This window comes from Natrix helvetica (assembly GCF_964273705.1).
Source record: "Natrix helvetica genome assembly, chromosome: 4".
Classification (NCBI taxonomy): Eukaryota; Metazoa; Chordata; class Lepidosauria; order Squamata; family Natricidae; genus Natrix; species Natrix helvetica.
The window spans coordinates 79,398,363-79,421,561 of NC_138550.1; the positions used below are offsets into that span (position 1 = coordinate 79,398,363).

Consider the following 23,199-nt stretch of genomic DNA (forward strand, 5'->3'; position numbering starts at 1 on the left):
TTGCCCCATAAGCCAACAATACCTTGTTTTTAAAGGATCAAAAGAGCTGTATGTAGCCTTTTAGCAAGTGAAAGACTGGGTAAGGGTGGAAAAACAGCACATGGAAATTAGAAGAGCGGCAAAGCTTGGGGAAAGCAGTGGGAAATTCTAGAAAGATTTATTTCATGTTATTTTATTCATACAATTTCTATGAGTGCTCAATTCACAGATTGCAATTCTGAGTGGCTAACATACAATTTAAATATAGAAGAAAATATGTAATAAACATGAAGACCTGAAAGACCCAGGGCAGAGACAGATCATCATGGAGAAAATCTGTTTGATGTTTGAGACAAACCCCAACTTGATGGTCCATAGTCAAAACAAAAGCACACAAAACACATCATAAAATTGCGTAAACCAAGGTCACAATGCATTATTTCAATATTAACAACAGACTGGGTTATCCAATGTCCTGGTCCAACATATTATGGAATTTATGTAACTCTGAATATTTTAAACATGCATAAGTTTAGGGTACAGAGTGGAGATCCTCCCCTCCCTGTTCTGCAAGTTCTCTAAAGTACTATTTGGGTTATAATAACAAGAAAGCCTTAATTCGACCATGGACTGCCACATTATGCACTTTAAATACACCCTGAAATAATAGTCAAATCTTATTTTTTCCCCTAAAACATTTATTTATCAGTTATCTAAAATTTACATTAACTGTTTTAACTGATCTCTCTCCACTCCCTTGGTCCATAAAAATCAGTATTATTTTATTGTTGTGTGAGTGCCCTCTGGTGGATATTAGTACATTCAAAATGCATCTCCTAAGGGTATACATTTTTCTAGGCCAATAATGCTTGAAACATTTTAGGAATTTAGAAGTTGGAATGATACTTTTATATATGTGAAGTGGCTTCTCTACTATGTCTAGTGACTTCATTAATAAATCAAATTGATGACCTGGCATGATTCTAGAAGAATTTAACATGAATTCCATACTTCTATCTTAGTGCTTTTAATCAAGCTACTTGATAATCCTCCTGTTTTATGTTGAGGAAGTCTGGAATCTGCATTGTGACCTGCCAAGGTTCCTGCCCGCATGATTTTTTTTTTCATTAAAAAAAGAGTGATGAAATATTGGTAAACAAGCTGCCAATGATATTTTTATTTCTAGTAGTGCTTCTTGACCTCAAAATGGTTTTTGGACATTCAGTTAATTGAACCCCCAAAACTGGAAATGTATAGACCTTCCTGGAAATATGGCAAAATAACCAGAAATTAGAAAATAATCTCTAGTTAATCAGTTTGGTCTAGTGGATAAGGCAAGAAAGTGCACCAGGTAGGAAACCAGAGATCATGAGTTCTAATCCCACTTTAGGCATGAAAGCTGGCTTTGGGCCAATCATTCTCTCTTAGCTCAACTCATCTTGCAGGGTTGTTGTTACAGGGAAAATAGGAGAATGGAAGAGTATTAAGTATGTTCATTGCCTTGAGTTATTTATAGTAAATAAATACATGTTTCTTTAAAAAATAGGAAATGTACATTATATGGAAGCAATGTTCTAGTAAAATAGTGCTTTGTAACTTGCTAAATTGTCCACAGCAGCCATTTTACGAATGTACAAGACACAAGACCACCACAAATTTTGCAAGAATTCCGCAAGTATACTCTCAATATTCTGTCAGGTAAAAAAGATTAAGGAGTCCTGCTGAGGAAATAGCTCTCAATTCACAAGACCTACTCCACAATGGGTTAAAATGCTACACTTAATAACTTAATACTGAAGACTTATTTTGTGATTCTTGGGCCGCCAGGATGCTAGGAGTTAGGAATCTTTTAACCAATAGAACTAAGAATTTGTTCCTATTAATAGAATTCTTATGAATGGAAAATGAGGAAAAGATATAAGTTGATTTGATTTAATGAATATAAATCTAATACATAATAAATAAATATCTGCTGAGAAGACTATAATCAATATCAAACACACCCACACAAACACCTACCCACACCCATCTTAAATGAAAAGTAATGCCTCTACTGTTATAAATGACCAACAGGTGGCAGTATTGGTGCTGTAAAACAGGGATCTATGACCCTCGGGTCCTGCAAGCGATGGAGTATGTAAAACTCCATCTGCACAAATGGGTGCGCAAGCCCGCCACTTGTGCAAATGGAGTTGCATACATGCATACGCACATGCTCCTACAACTAGAACCTTCCTCTTGCCCTCCCCCCCCCCCCCATGCCACCACCACTGGCCAGTCCGAAGAACTGGAAAGGTTGAGGCCAGCTGCTCTAGAAGCTCTGATGTGGTATTTGGTATCTCTTCTTTCACTTAATTTGGTGGGTTGCTGCTGTGAGAAAACAGCAACTTTTGTGTTGCTATAGTTAATGAAATGGAAGTCTGCCGTGAGTAATCACTGCACTTTAAGCAAAGCACTGTGAAAAAGTATGTAGTAAACCTCTACATATTTTTCTATATAAAGGAATGAAATCATCTGTTTAGTGAAAAGCAGAATGAATAAATTTTATTCTAGTAAATTTGTGAGATTCTGTTCAGGATTTATTGTCTTTTTCAATCTGTTAGACTCCAGATGTGTTGGAATCATTTTAAAATTACCAGGGAGCATGACTATAAAATATACTGGCTAAGTCTTTTGAGAATTAATTTTCTGCAGAGAGTGAAGCTGGAGAATGTTGATTTATTATCCTTAGAGTGCAAGACTCCTATTTTTTTTCCCTTTGGAAGTGATAAGCCGAAATAAAGTGAAAACTAACTCTGTTCTACCATTATGTACAAATACATTTTATTCTTAAAAAGAGCATCTTAGATTACAGAGTAATACATGAAAAATAATTTTGACCTGGATTATTCAATCTTTTTATATCCCTCTGTATAATAGCTTATGAAACTGAATTAATATCTGGTGCTTCAGACAAAGTTCTTATTATTTGGGAAATTCAAAAAGAGAAGGTATGTAGAAATATCATGGTAAGTGAAGACATAACCTTGTACACATGACTTTTTAAAAATAAGTTGAGCGAGAGAAGAAACCAGACCAGACTTTCTTAAATCATCAGTTATTGATGTTATCTCCTTGTAGTATTATGAAAGAAACAGCTCCAATTGTGTTGTGTTAAACAGTGTATATACAAAGTATACACAAAAATCTATTGCTATCATCCAAGTTCATACTTTATTTAATCGTGAGAAACATTATGAAATGAAAAATAGTTATACAAGTTGTCCTCATTTAATTCCACAATTGGGACTGGCAACTTGGTTGTTAAGCGAAGAGGTCACAAAGTAAAGCTGCAGCTATACTTATGACCTTACTTAAGCCTTACTTTGCTTGAAGGGCCTGCAAAGATCATAAATGGGAGGATTGGTTCTAAAGTTACTTTTTCATCACTGTTGTAACTGTGGACAGTTGCTAAATGAGGCAGTCACTAAAATGAGGACTGCCTGTATAAGAGTCTGAGCTATGACCAATATGGCAAATTTTGTCCTTAATGTAAAAGGGAAAAAAATCTAATCAGAGTTCCTTAAAAGCTTGTGTTTGCAGTACAAAGAACTTGAAACTTTTCTAAAATGATGCTTGAGATTCTTTGATATCTGAACTCTATAATTAGTGCCACATGCTGTGCTTACATGAAATCTCAAAATATAGTTTGCCTAAGCTATAGTACAGAAACATTCTCATTCTTTGAAAAGAATCATCCTCTGTAATCAGCCTTAATACTGCAGCCTTATTTACTTTGGAACCTGCTACAATGCTGGGGGGGAAAGTGAGGTTTTTTTATTGTGGGTTTTTTTTTTTCATCCTTAAATGCTGCCAGCTGCTATAGCAGCAAGAGGAGATATAACTCTGTTGTGTAAGAGAACAACTTCATCTCTTCCACAATAACAGGAATACTACTGTTGGATTATGAAATGTGACACAGCTTATTATGCTGATAGAAGATAATATTTGTAGTTCAGGATTGAACTGTGGGACTCTTGGTGCTCTCTGAGCTTGGTTGTCTTCTTGCAGATGTTTAATTACTAAACTAGGTAACATCGTGCTATAGGGAGTAGGGTTTACTATATTCTAATAGCTTGCATGTCAGGGTTGATGGGAGTGGTTTTGGTGGTTCCTTGATTTGGGCTGTTGGTTTTGTTATTTTGTTTGGCAGATCCTTGATTGTTTCTTGATTGTTGGTCTAATATTAGTCTTGATGTTAATCTTTGCTCATATGGGTGTTGATTGTTGATGAAGAGGTGTTTTGGTATTTTTGTTTCCTTTATTTGATTTTCTCTTTTGAATGGTATGTAGATGCCATTCATGTCTATATGCTTGTTGATGGCCAGTTTGTCTGAGTGGCAGATCAGTAAGATGACACCCAAGGTTGAGCTGCTAAGTGAATGTCTGAAACAGCAGCAGACATGGGAAGATGATCAAGCAGAGGAAGTGTCATGGCAAAACAAGACATGCTTACAATGTACAATTGATAGGCAGCTGAAGTGGCTGACAATTCTATCGGTGGCTTGAAAGGGCTGAACTAAAACACAAGAGCAGACGCTAAGATCAAATCCATAGAAGCAGGGGGTCTAACCATATTAGACAGGACCCGAGTTGCAGACTGTAAAGAAAGGCCTTGGAGAATATAGTGATGGTATAGAATGCAGGCAGAAACAGCAGCTGAATGGCACAGACAAAATCGGGATCTTCTGCTAGACCGTCTCAAGTCCAGATATGAGATTCTACAGAAGGTTGTGGAGAATAACAGGGGTAAGATCCCATTGGACCTAGATCCAGACAGATAGGCAGGTACTGGCAAATCAATCAGACATTGTGGTAGTAGACAAGGAGCAGAACACAGCCGTGGTGATAAATATACTGGTGCCAAGTGACAGGATTATTGGGAAGAAGAAGTATGAGAAGCTAAAGAAGTACCAGGGCCTGAAGGCGGAACTAGAGAGGATGTGAAACATAAAGACCAGATGGGTCCCAGAAGTGGTACTGGTAGGAGCAGTCAGGGCTGTGACTCTCAAGGTAGGAAAGTGGCTCCAACAGATCCCAAGAACATCAGAGCTCTCAGCCCAGAAGAGTGCAGTGTTAAGGACAGCTAAGATATTGCACAGAACCATCAAACTCCCAGACCTCAGGTGGAAAATTTGAGATTGAGGAAGACACATATCACCCGTAGGAGTGAGAAGGAATTAAATAAATAACAGGTGCTTCGACCAATGGCTGTCAATACAGTACTTGGAGGCCTAGTAAAGGACAGAAATCAAGGAGAGATTATAATATTCCATAATCAGTTTTAATATTTTCTGCTTTCTTCGATGTTTCCCATAACTCTAATGATTGTTAGGTAAGGTATATGATTGTTTAACATGTGTTTGGAAAAATATTATGCAATTGCAAAAATTTTTACATACATCACTCACCTTAAAAAAAATCCTGTTCATCATTAACTGATGAGTACTTAGTTTTTTTAAAATAAGGTTTTATAAAAGGCATATTTTATCTAAATGGCACCTGGAAGCTCTTTGAAGATACATTAAATGACTTAGCCAACATTTAGCCTGAGATTATTGTATTTAGGAAATCTGTGCTACTTTATTTATTTATTTATTTATTTATTTATTTATTTATTTATTTATTTATTTATTTATTTATTTATTTATTTATTTATATTTAATGCTTCTAGACCGCCCCCTCTCCCAAAAGGGACTCGGGGCGGTGTACAGTCCGTGCAGAATATAACAAAATACAATAAAAAGTTAAATATGTACAGTTGGCATGGAGGAGGTTAAAATGTAATTAAAAGAACTGTACAAAGCTAATATAAATATAAGTTTTAAACCCCTAAAATAGACACAATATTAAAAACAATACCCCTAAAAATAACCAGTTGATAAAACATTTGCCAGGAGGGACAGTTGTGATTATGCCAGGCCTGCTAATCGGAACAGGTGGGTCTTCAATTTTTGCCGGAAGGAGCGGAGGTCAGTAGTGGTTCTAATGTCGGGGGGGAGGTCATTCCAGAGGGTTGGGCCCATCACAGAGAAGGCCCTACTCCTTGGTGTCGCCCGTTGGCATTGCCTAGTGGACGGCACCAGGAGAAGTCCCTCCCTGTGTGAGCGAATTGGCCACAGGGATGTATGTGGGAGGATGCGATCCCGCAAGTAACTAGGTCCCGTGCCATGGAGCGCTTTAAAGATGGTAATCAGCACCTTGAAACGCACCCGAAAAACCACAGGTAGCCAGTGCAGCTCGCGCAGGAGAGGTGTTACGTGGGAGTACCTCGTACTCCCCATCACAGCCCGCGCGGCTGCGTTCTGAACTAACTGCAGTCTCCGGGCGCGTCCCAAGGGCAGCCCCATGTAGAGAGCGTTGCAGTAATCCAAGCGGGACGTCACCAGCGCATGAGTGACCGTGCGTAGGGCATCCCGGTCCAGTAGGGGGCGCAATTGGCGCACCAGGCGAACCTGGTGGAACGCCCCCCTTGCCACGGCTGCCACATGGTCATCCATTGACAGCCGGGCATCAAGGAGGACGCCCAAATTGCGCGCCCGTTCCACAGGGGGCAATTGTTCGCCCCCTATGGCCAGCGATGGAATGAGCTGGCTGAACCGAGGTGCCGGTAGCCACAGCCACTCAGTCTTGGAGGGGTTGAGTTTAAGTCTGTTGTCCCCCATCCAGACCCCGACGGCTTCCAAACACCGGGACATCACTTCGACAGCCTCGTTGGGGTGGTTTGGGGTTGAAATATACAGCTGAGTATCATCAGCGTAGAGGTGATACTCAACCCCAAAACCACGGATGATCTCCCCCAGTGGCTTCACATATGTGTTGAACAGGAGAGGCGAGAGGACCGACCCCTGTGGCACTCCACAAGTGAGTGGCCTCGGGGTCGACCTCTGTCCCCCTGTCAACACACATTGCTTCCGGTCGGAGAGGTAGGACCCGAACCACCGCAAAACGGTACCTCCGACTCCCATCCCCTCCAACCGGCGCAATAGGATACCATGGTCGATGGTATCAAAAGCCGCCGAGAGGTCTAATAGGACCAGGATAGAGGAACAACCTCTATCTCTGGCCCTCCAGAGATCATCAACCAACGCGACCAAGGCTGTCTCTGTGCTGTGCCCGGGTCGGAAGCCGGACTGGCGTGAGTCTAGATAATCGGATTCGTCAAGGTGTCGTGGAAACTGCTGCGCCACCACATTCTCAACAACCTTCGCTAGAAAGGGAAGGTTGGAGACTGGACGATAATTAGCTAGCTCCATTGGGTCGAGTGAAGGCCTCTTAAGTAAGGGCCTCACCACCGCCTCCTTCAAGGCGATTGGTAAGGATCCCTCACCCAATGAGGCATTCACCAGGCCCAGAAGCCAGCCTCGGGTCACCTCCCAAGATGCCAGTACCAACCAGGAGGGACACGGGTCCATTAAACATGTGGTGGGTCGCAGCCGTCCACGCAACCTATCCAAATCCTCGGGGGCAACAGAATCAAACTCCTCCCAGGATGGTCTCACAAGACTCGCTGTTGGCGGCCCATCCGGTCCACTGAGGGGGGCCCATCCGCTCCGGATCTGAGCGACTTTGTCCTGCAGATATTCCCCAAACTCCTCTGCTCTGCCCTGCAAGGGTGCCCCCCGCGTCCTCTGTGACAAGAGGGAGCGGGTCACCCTAAACAGGGCGGCAGGGCGGTTATCCGCGGACGCAATAAGAGCGGCACAATGTCTACGTTTGGCCGCTCTCAATGCCACAAGGTAGGTCCGTAAGTAGGCTCTTACCTGTGTTCGATCAGATTCGGAGCGTGAGGACCTCCACCTGCTCTCTAGACGTCTCCTATGGCGCTTCATCACCCTCAGCTCCTCGGTATACCAAGGAGCCCGGGTGGGTCGCTGCCGCAGGAGAGGTCGCAAAGGCGCAACCCGGTCCAAGGCCCCAGCCGCCGCCCTATTCCAGGCGGCCGCTAGGTCCTCCGACCGAGCGCGGGTCAGGGCTACAGGTAGTGGCCCAAGCTCCGTCTGGAACCTATCCGGCTCCATCAGGTGCTTGGGGCGGTACCAGCTTGGACCGTCTGGTCCCGCCTCCTCACGGTGGGGGGTAGCGCCAGGGAAGTCCAGCTGGAGACATGAGTGATCTGACCATGACAGGGGTGTAACAACTAAGTCCCCTACACCCAGATCACTCGTCCACTGCTCAGATACAAAAACAAGGTCCAATGTGTGGCCGCCTTCGTGTGTGGGGCCCTGAATTAACTGGGTCAGGCCCATGGCTGTCATGGAAGCCATGAACTCCCGAGCCACCTCAGATGCTGCTCCCGTCGACGGCAGGTTGAAATCCCCCATAACCACAAGCTTGGGGATCTCAACCGCCGTCTCCGAGATCAGCTCGAGGAGCTCGGGCAGGGCCGCTGATGTATAGCGAGGAGCCAAGTATACAATCAGCAAACCCAACTGCCTCCCTGGGCCCCATTTCACACCAAGGGACTCACACCCGGATATCTGAGGAACAGTGAACTCCCTCGGCTCTAGACCTTCCCGTATAACTACCGCCACCCCACCACCCTTACCCAGGGCCTGCGGCTGATGGAATGCACGGAAACCTGGTGGGCACATTTCCACGAGGGGTAAACCACCCTCGTGGCCCAACCAGGTCTCCGTTATCCCTGCAAGGTCCAGCTCCCCCTCAGAGATCAACTCATTAATGAGGGGGGCCTTGTTGGTTACGGACCTTGCATTGCAAAGCATCAGCCGTAGGCCCGGGCTCTGTAGTTCCTGACCACCTAGGTTGCGGGGGTTGGTACAAACGACCGGGCGTAGCCAGCAGCCACGGTCTCCCAACCGACCTTGTGATCTTCTCTTGTCCTCACATCCCCCCCTCCCCGCGACCGTTGTAATCAAACAACCCTCTGTTGGAATAACTTACTTTTCTCCTTTGCCTTAAAACTTTTTCCCAAATATGTTTTTTTTCCAATTTATCTGAACCTTTTAGAATAGTTGCAGAAAAGCGTTGAAACAAATACTATATCCTTTTGTTTTTTGAGCACTATAAAATTTTAGTTTTTACCTTGGCAAAGTCTAACATAAAATCCAATATAAATTGCAAATAAAAGCTCTGCAGAGTGCATGACTTCTAATTGAGGGTAAAAAATTTGAACACACAGTTATAGAGCTACTTATTTTCTCTGCTCAAACTCTATTGTTACACTTGTATTACATTCCAGTTATTTCCATGGCTGCACAAGGTTGAAAATTGTACAATCGTATGACACTGTCATTTGAATTTCAGGGCTATTCTTCTTTGTAATTTTATAATTTTCTATTTAGCTTGTGAATGATGTGCACCTCGAAGGTCACACCGAAGCAATTTGTGCATTAGATGCTGTTTACATGAAAAATGAAAACGCAGTAGGATCAAGCCTACTAATAGCATCTGCAGCTTCAGATTCAACCGTCAAAATTTGGTCCAGACAAGGAACAGAAGGTAAAAACTCCTTTTCCTTTGCTCTGTGAAGGTACCATGTATCAAAGAATACCTCAAGTACCCCCCCCCCCGCCCAGCACCACATTCCAGATTGCTTCACTTCTTGTGTATGAGGGAAATGTATTCTACCCAATGTACCTACACTAACCTTATTAGGCTAGAAGGCTGTGGCACAGGAGTCCCCAACCTCTGGGCTGTAGCCCACCTCCAGGCCTTGAGCCATTTGGAACCAGACCATGGAAGTGGCGGGTGAGCATGCACGCATCCCCACTTGCGTGAACAGGTGAATGTGTGCGTGTGCTCTATTTGTGCAAGCAGCCCATGTGCTGGTGTGTGCCGCAAATGGAGCTGCTCGTGGGCATGTCTGCCTGTCATGCCGAGCCATCCCCTCCCCTCCTCCCGCTGGTCCACAAAGCCAAGAAGGCTGGGGAATTCTGGTCTAGCCCAAAGGCTTCCAATGCTCATTTGACTTTGTGTGGACTTAAAGCAAGACAGCAGCTGGCAATTAATTATGGAGAGAAGAAAAGGTAAAATCCTCCCTTTCCTGCAATGAGTCTCCCTGCATTGCTTCGCTATCAAGCCCCATCTCCATCCAGTTAGAAATGCATGAATATATGAGGTTAGCATTTTTAAACTGTGTTCCTTGCAAAAAATATAGACCGTGTCTGGCAGAGATACTCCCTATTTTTTGCAATAATCTTCATTTTACTGGTTGTAGCAGCTGGATTAGAACAGATGCTAGTGCTGCATCATACTTCATATTTTGACTGTATTTCAGAGTTGCTGACATACACTCCACGTTTGTTTTATTCCTTTTTGTTGCTGCCATGGAACTACAGCTTAATTATTATACAAAGAATAAACAAGTAAAGTTCATATGCATTCATATGAACCAGTTTCAGATCTTGTTGTCTGGAAAGCTGTTTGCTATACATGACTAAAAAAGCGATGCACTTTTAATCTTTGTCATAAAAAGATGGATAAATCACTGTGCATGAGAGTTGCAGGCATCTGTAGAAAATAAACTAGCAATTGCTGAAAATAGTCCAGTTGCTGTTCAAGAGCATTGATTCTCTTAAACATCAGGTACTGTGGATAAATAATGAAATATAATAATATAATAAATATATACTTATTATGATATTTATAGTAAGAAGTATGGCCATTGCTGTCATAAAGTCCTATGTTGCCTTCTGACTATCATCTTTCCTTGACTAAAACCAACTTCTCTGTTACTGATTTTCTTTGGGCTTTATCACCGTTTACATTAATCTTGGGTAAATTTTAAATTTCTTTATGACTACAGTTAGCAAAGCTGACCAATACTTTGGATTCAAAGGCAAATAGGTGCTTCAATGTGCAGGAAGATAGTTATGTAGGATCTGCCTGCAATTTCTGAAATCAAATGCATTTTTTGAGGGAACATATGGCAGCTTTGCAACGATGGGGAAAATCTGAACTGCTTTAAGGAGATGGAGGCAGGGTGTTACTTTTATGCTTTGAAGCTCATTTTTGCTTTTGAAATGTAATAACTAATACATGATTTCTATATTTTTATTAAATATCTTAAGTGTTCACTGTGAATAATGAAAGTTTCTTTTTTTCTCTCTCCTTAGTTAAGTGCCTTCAGACATTGATGTTTGGAAATGGATTTGTTATGGATGTTTCGTTGTCCTTCTTACCTGGCAATGACAGTAAGAGTGGCTGTGTAATTTTTTTTTATCATTTCAAGAAATGCCTAGTGGTGCCATATACATGTTGTCTTATTAAGGGCTAGTTTTCTACTGTCTGATACTAGAACTTGCTAAGTGAGAAATCATTGATCAACACATATTCTGATTTACTGGATAATTAACCTGTCATCTCCTTTTTAAAAAGCCTGTTAAAGTCCCACTAAAATCTTTAGAGCAAGATATTTTGATCTATTGTTGTTGCTGGGGGGGAGCGGGGGGAATTCCTAAGAATTAGATTTTTAGTTTGTTAAGTTTATTATACCTTTTCTGTGAGTTGACTCTTATTTTTAAAGAGTGAGTTCCTTGAATCTGTTTAATAACAGTTTAATTTTTACTTTTTATTGGATTTACATCTTGCCAGATGAGATGTCAAAACAGCGTGCAGCATGTTCAACCTTCCTATTATTATTGCATAGTTATTATTTCTATTAGTGTTGTGTAATAGGAAAGGGAACGAGAGAGAATGATGGACCCAGAGTCACTCAGTAAGCTTTTCTGACTCATGGTGGAGTAGAACATGGAACCTTCAGCATCCCATATTGGAACAACCATAATCCCTTTGAAGATCTCATTGGGTTTGGTGGGATATACTTCCAAGTATATGATCTATGTGGTGCTGTGGATTTAGTTCTAAAGAATCGCTTAGAACAGTGATGGCGAACCTATGGCACGTGTGCCACAGGTGGCATGCGGAGCATTTGTCAGGGCACGCGAGGCGCTGCCCTGTCAGCTGGCCAGTGCGTGCTGGCCAGCTGACTCACCCTTTTTTAAAGCCATTTTTCGCCCTCCCCAGGCTCCTATAAAGCCTCTGGAGCCTGGGAAGGGCGAAAAGAGCCTCCCCCGCCCCCCCTGGAGGCTTCATGAGCTTCTGTGAAGCCTCCGGAGCTAAAAAACCGGCCCTACGGGCAAACCAGAAGTTCAGGAATGGACTTCCGGTTTGCTCTAAGGATCGTTTTGAGCTTTCTGAAGGCTTCAGGGACCATCCGGAGGCTTCCCTGAAGCCTTCGGAACGCTTAAAATGACCCTCTGAGCAAACTGGAAGTGACTTCCGGTTTGCTTGGAGGGTCGTTTTGAGCGCTCCGAAGGCGTCTGGGAGGCCTCTGGACGGCCCCTGAAGCCTTCGAAGCGCTCAAAACGACCCTCTGAGCAAACCGGAAGTGACTTCCGGTTTGCTCGGAGGGTCGTTTTGACTGCTTTGAAGGCTTCAGGGAAGCCTCCTGAAGGTCTCCAAAGCCTCCGGAGGGCGTCCGGGGGGGCGGGGGAGGCTGTTTTCGCCCTCCCCAAGCTCCTATAAAGCCTCTGGAGCCTGAGGAGGGCAAACAAAGCATGTAAAAATGGGGGGGAGCACCTGTAGTGCACGCATGCGCACTGGGGGGTCGCGCATTGCATTATGGGTGCGGCACTCCCGCACACGACCCCCCTGCGCTCCCCCCACTTATGGCACGCGAGCCAAAAAAGGTTCACCATCGCTGGCTTAGAACATGCAGGAACTTGAAACTTGTACCTGGCTGTAGTTCTTCAAAATAACCTTTTCTTTTCCAAGCATTGTATAGCAGTTCTCTACTGCTGCCACACAGTTCAGGGGAAATATGAAGGTGCTTTAAACAAAGAGATCCTACCTACAAATGCCAAAGCTCCTTTTTGGAATTGAATCCAAAATGCTTCCTAGCCCTAGTAGATATACAGTCATTGCCTTGAACCGTAAGCTTATGCATATGTTCTCAGAAGTAAATCCCAGAGTATGAAATATGATTTACTTCTTGGCAAGTGTGACAATCATTTCCTCTCCCATAAATGCCTTATTTTGTTTCTATTTTCTTTTGCTTCATTACATTTAATGAATGCAACTTTTCAATGATCTTTTATTTCAGTACCAGTACTCGCTTGTGGTGGTGATGACTGCAGAATTCACTTATATGTGCAACAGGCTGGAGAGGTAGCTATCGTTTCTGCTTCTTAGTCTATAGGGTTTCTCTTGTGGTGTTTTGTTTCTTAACTTTTAACTTTTCAAGATTTATACCCTGTTTAATTCCTGAATCTTAAGTTCAAAGTTTAAAATCCCTAGTTTAGAGACAATATTTCAGGAGGGTAACTGTCTTCAGCTGATTGAAGGTGTCATTTTGATAACCAATTAGCCATGTTCAAAGAAAGTTGTTTCAAAGCAGGCTCATTTATCGATGTCAGGTTAATCTATTGGGATTTCAGTGCTAAATAGTTAATTTGTTCTTCTCCAGGGGGGAAGCTGGGAAAAGGAAGGAAATGGGTCTAACGGCCTTGTTAGATGTAATGAAACTAGAAAATGAAATTTCTAGTCCTCTACTTCAGCCAAAGATTGTCCTGAGGAAATTGGGCAATTTTGGTGCTTAAAATACTTCACAGCCTCCATGCACTGATTCAGGACTTTGAAAGCATGCCTGGTAGAGCCCAGAGTGGCTGTGTGTACAGCAGGGTATCATCAGTACATTGATGATATATTACTTTATCTCAAATAATGTGTGCTTTCCTTTAGCAATTTGATGTAAATATTAAATTGCATTGAAAAGGGACTTGAGCCCTCGTCACCCTACATAGAAACAACCATGGGCACCACTATTTTCTCATGCACATTGACTGGAATTGCTTGCTCAATAAGGAACAGAACCTATGAGGGAGCGGGGAAAGCTTCCAGTCATCTCCACTTTGCAGGGAAAGTGCAAGATCGTTGCAAAATTCCCCTGTGACCTCATGAAATTCTTTGGGAGCTTTGGGCATCCGAATTTGCCTTCACCCGGCAGAAGTCAAATGTGCCAATATGCTCCTTCCTTCACCTGATTTCTGTTCTTTAGTATTTTAGAATACTAAATTTCTGTTATTGTATTTTCATTTTGAATTGAGCTTGGATGCCTATGGGCAATTCTCCAAAAATTTACCAACACAAGATAGAAGTGAGTACTAGTCAGAATTCAAGCAGTTGCATTGGGTTCCAAAGCAAACTTGCGCAAAACACATTGTGGTGGTTCCCAGCTTGGTACCCTATATGAAGCTCTGCAGAATATATAGTAATGCTTTGAGTTCCAATCCTTATGAGTAATAAAAGTCTCGGAGTTGTACTTGCAAAACATTTGAGAGACACTGAGATTGAAGAATCTTCAAAGTTACAGTAACGAATTTACTATGATAGAGATATCTATGGTCATAAACCAGGAAAGCTGCAAAAAGCACCAAAAGTGCATGTTAGGGAACCGCCAAACTGCACAATGGAAATTTGCAATATATGTTTATGCTGCATATTGAGGGTCCTTTTTTGTTTGTTTCAGTTTCAGAAATCTTTACTACTACATGGACATGAAGACTGGATAAGAGGAGTTGAATGGGCATTTTGTGGTAAATCTCATTGAATTTAGCTTTCAGGGGGGATTTCTCATGTTTTGCAGTCATAGAAGCTGGGCACTGTTTTGTTTATTAAGTAACCATCGTAAATATTGATTTTGTGGGGGGGGCACTGAATTTCCCTTTTAAACTCTTTCTTTAATGACTGTTTTAATTTTTTTTTAAAAGATGGAGATCTGTATTTGGCAAGCTGTGCTCAGGATTGTCTGATAAGAATCTGGAAGATGCATGCAACTTCATTGTTTGGGGAAATCCAAGATGAGGACACTATTAGGTTGAAAGAGAATATTTTCACCATAAAAAATAGCAATGGTAAATCTCTTCTTTTATATTGGATTTTTTTTTTCAAATAAAAATGTTTCCAGGATGGTTAAATAAAAGATGATATCATTTTTCTAATGCATTGTGAAAGAATGTGCTATTAATTAGCTGAAACACGGGCTTCACTTTGTTTTCTTTCAATTAATTTGATTGATTCCCCCACGACATCATAGGTATCTGTTCTTGCACATGAATTTAATGTTGTCTGTGCTGTCTTCGTAATATACATCTACATTCTTTACATTAATATATTCCATAAATGGAATATAAATTATTACATCCAACTGAATATAGTGAGTGAATGTATAGTTTTTCCTTTCCATGTCAGTTGTGTATTACATTTTATCTATCCGTGAAATATATATTTGCATCCAGCACCTTGAATATACAGAAGTCTTCTGTCCTCTTCATATCTTTTTTTCACAGATGAATTCACAGACACAGAATCATAAATTTTGTCATTGGGTTATTAGCAAGGCTGAATCATTTATACAATGGCTAGATAAGTCTTGACAATTAATTTACTCTTTGACATTTGCTTTCCATTCTGATTGATTTCAACACATGTAACAGAATTTGCAGAGTTTTACTTGGTATATGTAGTTTCAAATACAAAGAAGGTGAGCTTGGCTGTTGTTAAAACAGGCCGGAATATTATTATTTTTCGCTCTCTTTTCCGCTTGTTTCTTTTGTGATAGGTGTAGATAAATCCTTTGCAGTTACCTTGGATTCAGTGTTAGCTGGCCATGAAAATTGGGTATATGGAGTTCATTGGCAGCCACCATATTTCAAAGGTAAGAAGTATGTAATTTCCAATTTGTGCTACTGGATGTATAGAGATTACAAGGAATGTGGACTTTGTTGCCAAAATGGAGAGCTCCATGTTGAGCTACTCCTTCTATTTCAAAGAATAGAAAATTGAAAATATGTGACACAACAAATTATGGCTTTTCTCACTGTGAAGAGTCACAGTAGCCAAGGTTTAATTTACAAGATTTTAATCCATGCACAATTTTGAGGACATTATAAATTGCGACCTTCTTTCCAACATCAGCCATGTATAGTTGTTTCGTGTGGCATTCTTGTAGACTTCCTATTTAGGTTTTTCTTCAGATGTGATTAAAAAAAACTTGTATATTTGCATAAAGGTATGTTGTTGTTAAGCAGACAATCAAGAATGTAAGAGAATTAAGCTTATTGAAAAGAAAGAAATATTAATCGTAATTGAACAATGCTGCACAATGAAAGTGAGGTTTTTGGCTATATTGGATGGAAAAACTGGGATTGTATATGCAATTGAAAATACGGATGTAAAAGCACTTGTAACCAAACGACATGCTATATGTAATGGATGAAAAAATTTTAATGTTGTATTTTATGTTCAAAAATAAAAAAAAACATGGGAAAAAAAACTTGTATTTGACAAAAATGAATGAAAACATGTGGATATTTTTTTCCTGATACTGCAGATGGCAGGATGGAACAGCCAATGAGGTTGCTATCTGCTTCAATGGACAAAACGGTGATCCTGTGGTCTCCAGATGATGAATCTGGAATGTGGTTGGAACAGGTAGATATGGTTTTTCATTTTCCGTGCTTGTATCATCAGAGTAAAAGAAATATAGAGCTAAATACGCAGGCTTTATTTACTTTACTTTATTGTCATTGTACCTATATACATTGTTTACACATACAATGAAATTCACATAACACCCAGAGACCAGACCCAACACACATAACAATCCCCAAACATACCCCCATCCACCAAAAAATTCCCCACCCCTAAACCACCCTAACATCCACATAACAGACCAAGTAGTGCTGTCCAATAGCTCACTGATGGTGACCCTTTAGTTCTTTGTTGAGTACAAATATAGCTCTGGGATAAAAGCTATTCAGAAGACTTGTGATCCTAGTTTTAATTTTCTGTATCTTCTGCCAGAAGGCAACAGTCTAAAAAGATTGTAAGCAGGATGGGAAGAGTCTCTGAGAATGTTATGCAACTTCCTCAAACAGCGAGATACGAAGATGTCATCCAGGACTGGTAGCTGGAGCCTGGTGATATTCTGGGCAGTTTTAATGATTCTCTGTAGAGCTTTTTTGTCTGCTGCAGAGAATGCAAGAATGCCGTATGTCAGGACACTCTCAATAGTGCTGTGATAGTAGGACAGAAGTAGATGCTGATATAGATTTATCTTCCTTAGCATTCTCAGGAAGTACAGCCTCTTCTGTGCCTTCTTCACAAGCATGTTAGCATTCATGGTCCATGAGAGGTCATCTGAGATATAAATGCCCAGAAATTTAAAACTACCAACCCTCTCCACCTCCTTGTCATTTATGTACAATGGTAAATGTACATTTCTCTTTCTCCTGAATTATAAGTTCTTTAGTTTTTTTGGTGTTAAGTGTAAGATTATTTTCTTTACACCACAATGTCAGCCCTTGTACTTCCTTCCTATAAGCAGATTCATTTTTCTTATTAATGAGCTCCACCACTGTTGTGTCATCTGCAAATTTAATAATTGTGTTGGTGATATACAATGGAGTACAGTCATGTGTGTATAAAGAATAAAGGAAGGGACTTAGCACACAACCCTGGGGGGCTCCTGTGCTTAATATCAGAGTAGAAGAGTGGTGAGATCCCATCCTTACTGACTGTGGTCTATTTGTCAGAAAATCTTTTATCCACAAACAAATCCTCTGATTTATACCCAAATTGGACATTTTAAGAAACAACCTATTGGATAGAATGGTGTTAAAGGCAGAGCTATAATCCACAAATAGCAACCTTACATATGTTCCCTGTTGTTCCAAATGATTTAATACAGTATGGACAACAATAGATATAGCATCATCAGTTGATCTATTTCTCCTATATGCAAATTGGTATGGGTCCAAAGTAGATGGAAGACTAGCCTTAATATAGTTCAACAACATCTCTCAAAACATTTCATGACAACAGATGTTAAAGCTACTGGTCTATAATCATTAAGAGATACCACTACTGTCTACTTAGGGACTGGCACTATAATGGATGTCTTCAGGTAGGTAGGGATAGAGCACTGCAACAGGGATGGATTGAAAATATCCGTGAACACTCCAACTAGCTGTGCAGGGCAGTCCCTAACAACTCATCCCATGATTCCATGAGGCCCAGCTGCCTTCCGGATGTTAACATTCTGGAAAGCTTGTCTCACATCAGAGAACTGCAGTAGAAGTGGTTGTCTATCGATGGTAGGTCTTAGTAGTGTACTATCAGTGGTAGATGCTGGAATGATGGGCGTTCCTGTTTCCACCTCAAAACGGCAGAAGAATTGATTTAGCTGTTCGGCCAAAGAGTCATTACTGCTGGACAAACTATTTTTATTGCTCTGCCCTGTGATTTGTCGCAGACCTTGCCATGCCCGACGAGAGTTTGAGTTCTCAAAAATTTGCTTCTTTTCTAAAGTGATTTCTCTGCCCGGCATTAGCCACAGTGTTGAGTTACATGTTTTCAAGTACAAATTAAGGTACCTTTTAATTGGAGATTGGAACTTTCATTGAAACTGGATTACTCAACCATTGTCACAAGGAAATCTGGCATGGTTTACACATGGAAGCAGAGCCTACACTGGATAGGGGAAGGGTGAAACCGGCTTAGCACTTAACAACTATTTTGTAGGAAATCAGTTTTGGTTGATTAGGCAGTTGGAAGAAGCACTGTTAACATTGCTGCTGCCTTTGAGTTTGGCAAATTAACCAAGCATTTAAAAATAACTTTCATACAAAAATATGTGAAATAATTTCTAGAGATTGATTATATTACTTTTTACATTGTAGTATTTAATCCCAGCCCCTAGGGAAATATCCTTCTATCAAGATAATTATTCATTTTATATAAACTGTCTTGCAAACCTGTTTTCAAAAGGCTTGACTTAATGTTTTTTTAAATTGTGCATGGCATTTGAATACATCTAGAATGACATTGCTTTAACTTAACTTTTAATGTAATTCTAAATCATTTGTCTTTTACTCACAGTCCTTAATTAGCAGGAGGAAGGCACACGCATTCATGCATATTGTATCTTATTTTTTCAAAAGGTCCGAATAGGAGAAGTGGGAGGAAATACGCTTGGATTCTTTGACTGTCAGTTCAGCCCAGACGGATCAATGATTCTTGCCCATGCTTTCCATGGAGCCCTTCATCTTTGGAAACAAACTTCTGCAAACAAGGCAAAAGAGAATTGATTTCTATCACCAAAGCATATATGAAATATCTTTATATATAAAGAAATGGCTCTTTGCTCATTCCATATAACCACACTGTATATCTTTAAACATCTTTTATAAATTGAGGCCCATTGAGGAGGGTTCCCCCGCCTTCTTTCTGATCTGTAATGAATTGAATACTTTTGGATAATTAGGATGGACTTGTTGGCCTTTGTGGGAAAAACAAATGGCTATGTGAAGTAACTTTTGGATCCATTATGTCAGGGTGTGAATTCCGCCCTGAATTAACAAGGTGTGAATCTTGGCATTCGTTGAAAGCATACCTTTTAAGTAAACGAAATAAACCCGAGGCATAATCTAATAAAAAACATTTTAATTGTAAATAAAGTAAAAATACAAACTTACTAACTAAATTAATTACATCTTTGGCAGAGCCTCTGTCTGCCTGGCATGCAGACAAAGGAAGGAAGGAAGAAGGTATGATGTAATGACATGCACAGTAAATCATTGCTGATAAGAGACAGTTCATTCTCCATAGATTGTAGGCACAGCTGGCAAACCAAATAAACGCAGTGACACATTAGCTTTTATTTATTCAGCCCAGGATGATCTCTTCTTATATGATCTCTTCTTCTCTCCTTATGAGTCATGGTGGCAGTGGTTAGAGTGCAGTACTGTAGGCTACTTCTGCTGACTACAATTTGGTAGTTCAAATCTCACCAGGCTCAAGGTTCTTAGTGAAGAGTACCCAACTTTTACCTCATTCATGGATTACAATATAAATGTTTTTGATTTAGAGCGAATGGACTCCAGAAGTGATGATTTCAGGACATTTTAATTGTGTCCAAGATGTGAAATGGGATCCAGAGGGAGACTTTATAATTTCTGTTGGTTCTGACCAAACCACAAGAATATTTGCTCCGTGGAAAAGAGAGAGCAACCCAGAGGTATGTTTTTCAAGCTTGTGAAATTGTATAGATGGAATAGCTAGTTTCAGATCATCCATTTTCAGACAGAAATATGAGTATTTATTCTGGGCATGGAGTCTGTGTGGAAAGAATAAGGGAGGTGACCTTCTCAAAATAAGTAAAAACAATTACTGTACCTAGACAAAAAAGAGTAAAATGTTCTTTAAGCCTGGGAAGCAAGATAATAATCAGAAGCAGCTCGGGTAAACAACTCCCTGATTCACTGGAGGAAGGAATGGAAGGATAGTATAATCCGCCTTCCAGGATTCTTTTTTTGTAGCCTATCTCAATATACAGGTAGTCCTCAATTTACAACAGTTCGTTTAGTGACTGTTCAAAGTTAAAATGGTACTGAGAAAAGTGAGTTATGACTGTTTTTCACACTTAACGATCACTGCAGCAGCCCCATGCTCAGGGGTTAAAATTCAGGTGCTTGGCAACTGACTTGTATTTATGACAGTTGCAGGGTCCTGGGGTAATGTAACATGCAATCTTCTAACAAGTAAAGTCCATGAGGAAGCCAAATTCACTTAAGAACCATGCTACTAACTTAACGATTGCGGTGATTTGCTTAACTGTGGGAAGAAAGATCATAAAATGGGGCAAAGTCGACTTAACTGTCTTGCTTAGCAACAGGCATTTTGGGCTCAATTGTGGTTGTAAGTTGATATAGTTCTACTCTGACTGTAAAGTTCATTTTCTGCTCTGTTCTGCCTATTGAGACCAACAACATGCATACTTGATCTGAATGTTGACCTAAAATTCGAGTTTTCAGGTAGAATGGGAAAAAGGCAAAGATAGGGAAAGATGGACTTTGGGAAAATTGGAGGAGGGAAGGGCACATGGCCAGTTGGCTATTCTATCTACTGTCCCCATAAAGTATTATGAGTAGTTCACTAGTTCAAATACAATATATCAGATTTGCTCCTCTGATCATTGCAGGACCTTCCTTTTCCAGTTCTGCTTAGATTTATAGTTAAGATTGATATAAAAGAAGGAGTAGGTGGATTGTTTAGATATGTTGGACTTGAATTGAAGATTGGTAGGAAGCAAAACAGGATTAAAGGGAGCTCAGCAAAAGAAAATACCAGGAAGATTGGTGGCCAAACTGATGCATGGACCCTGCAGAGGAAGATGGGAGAGGTACTCTAAGCTTGCCCTACTTGTCCCATAAGAATCCTATCAAATTGGGCTGTGCCAAAACCCAGAACAACCAAGATGTTATTATTCCAAACCTACTAGCCACAATGTTCTTGTTTTGGGTACAACTCCTGGATATAGATTAGATCTAGTATATCTGAACTGCAAGACTCTGGATGACCACTGAATGGTAGCAAACAGATAAACACATTTAAAATTTTGAAAGTTGTTTGGATTTTTACAACCAAGTTTTAAAACAAATATCTTTTTCCAACAGAATATGTAATCTGAACAATAGCTCTTCTTAACATTTCTTAAACTCTCCTAAAATTTATGTGTATTTTATTTTTACTGTTTAGTAATTAGCTACTATGGTATTATGACATCACATGAGTATAAACATTTAGAAGTTTATATTAAAATTAGTCATTTAAAAATAAGATCTATAATTATACTTAATTATATCATACATGCAGCATAGTGTTGCTCATCTTCTTTTTCGAGTGAGGAATAAAGATTGTTAAAATAAAATTCAGAGGGAGGACAAACTGGGGCATAAAAGTTGTATTTTGAACCAGGATAGGATTTTGGTCCCTTTCTATCAGATATTGGACAAATCATCACTGTTTGTCAATTATTTGTTAAAGAAAGAAAATTCTTGGCATTTTCAATGAGATCTGAATAAAGGGGAGAATGCATTTTTGTGGGAAATGAACTGAATGTATTTTTTCAGCAAACCGTAATTCTAAAATTGATAATAGATTGATACAACTTAAAATGTTAAATTTTCCTATAGAGTCTAAGATTGGTGCTTGTATAAATGCAATGGTCCTTTTACTAGGTGTCATGGCATGAAATAGCAAGACCCCAAGTCCATGGGTACGATTTGCAGTGTATAGCACTGACAGCACGGTTTCAGTTTGTATCTGGAGCAGATGAGAAAGTGCTTCGTGTGTTTACTGCACCTAGAAATTTCATTGAGAACTTCAGGAGTATTTCTGGAACATCTCTGGAGAAATTATATTCCGGTGTAAGTTATGTATTCAGTTGCTTTAAAAGAATTAAAAATACTATTTGCTGCTTTTTATGTTTGCATCTCTTCATTTGAATTTGAGCACATTTTAAAACATATTACAGAAATGTAGAACTAACTCAGATATTCTTTACTTCAAGGGCGGGTTGAGGTTTGAATGGTCAGGGCCTATAAAGAAGCCTCTTGACCTTTTGTAGGCCATTTGAGAATGTTATAGTATCATTGGAGAGGAGAGGATTAACATTTTCCAGGTTGCATTTTTGGGGGAACGGCCGGGGGAGTGGGGTACCTCTATGAGTCAACCCACACCCATCCCCACTGTTTAGCCTATGGTAACCTTTTCGGTGAACAATTCAGGTCTGATTGGAGGGTTATTGTCCACTTGTAAAAATAGTTTGCCTCCAAGTTCTCACTGCTGCAACTAAAATTTCCCAGAATGACAAAAATGGAACAAAATCAGGCTAAAAACTACAGTTTTAGGTAATTTGGGGGGACTTGGAGATAGAGTTTAAAAATAAGGAAGCAAAGAAGTAGCTCGTAGAGGCCTTTGACTCTCTTTCCCACTTTTAATTTTAACAGAAGAGACCAAAAATGGCATGGAGAGAATTAATGGCATTGCTAGTCTTGTGAAATAGACCTCGTCAAGAAACTAACTCCACAAGAAGGACTAGAATTATATTCTGGTCTTACTCTATGCTCTAGAAGTATACCCTAGTTCTAGTCTTCCTGTGGAGTCAGTTTCTTGATGTGGTCTAATTTGTAGACATTGGTCTGCAAACTATGGTTTCCCGAACACCAGTGATGCTGAAGTTTGAGTTTGAGTTAGTACGTAGTATTAAACTTGTTTTTGTGGAGATGTGAATATAATTATAAATTTGAACATCTGCTTAGTTACAATCAATTCAAAATTCTTAGAAAATGCTCATAATCTGTGCTGTATGGTATA

General features: G+C 40.3%; 1 protein-coding gene across 1 annotated transcript in view; it reads left to right on the forward strand.

Annotated features, from left to right (window-relative positions):
• ELP2 (elongator acetyltransferase complex subunit 2) overlaps positions 1-23,199 on the forward strand; it is a 55,441-nt gene that overhangs the window by 4,014 nt on the left and 28,228 nt on the right. The window contains exons 3-13 of the mRNA XM_081951160.1: positions 2,899-2,969; positions 9,324-9,480; positions 11,097-11,174; positions 13,085-13,149; positions 14,510-14,576; positions 14,751-14,894; positions 15,602-15,697; positions 16,373-16,473; positions 18,984-19,115; positions 19,910-20,059; positions 22,062-22,250. Of these exons, the coding sequence (XP_081807286.1) occupies positions 2,899-2,969; positions 9,324-9,480; positions 11,097-11,174; positions 13,085-13,149; positions 14,510-14,576; positions 14,751-14,894; positions 15,602-15,697; positions 16,373-16,473; positions 18,984-19,115; positions 19,910-20,059; positions 22,062-22,250 (1,250 nt within the window). The remainder of the gene's footprint in view (positions 1-2,898; positions 2,970-9,323; positions 9,481-11,096; positions 11,175-13,084; positions 13,150-14,509; positions 14,577-14,750; positions 14,895-15,601; positions 15,698-16,372; positions 16,474-18,983; positions 19,116-19,909; positions 20,060-22,061; positions 22,251-23,199) is intronic.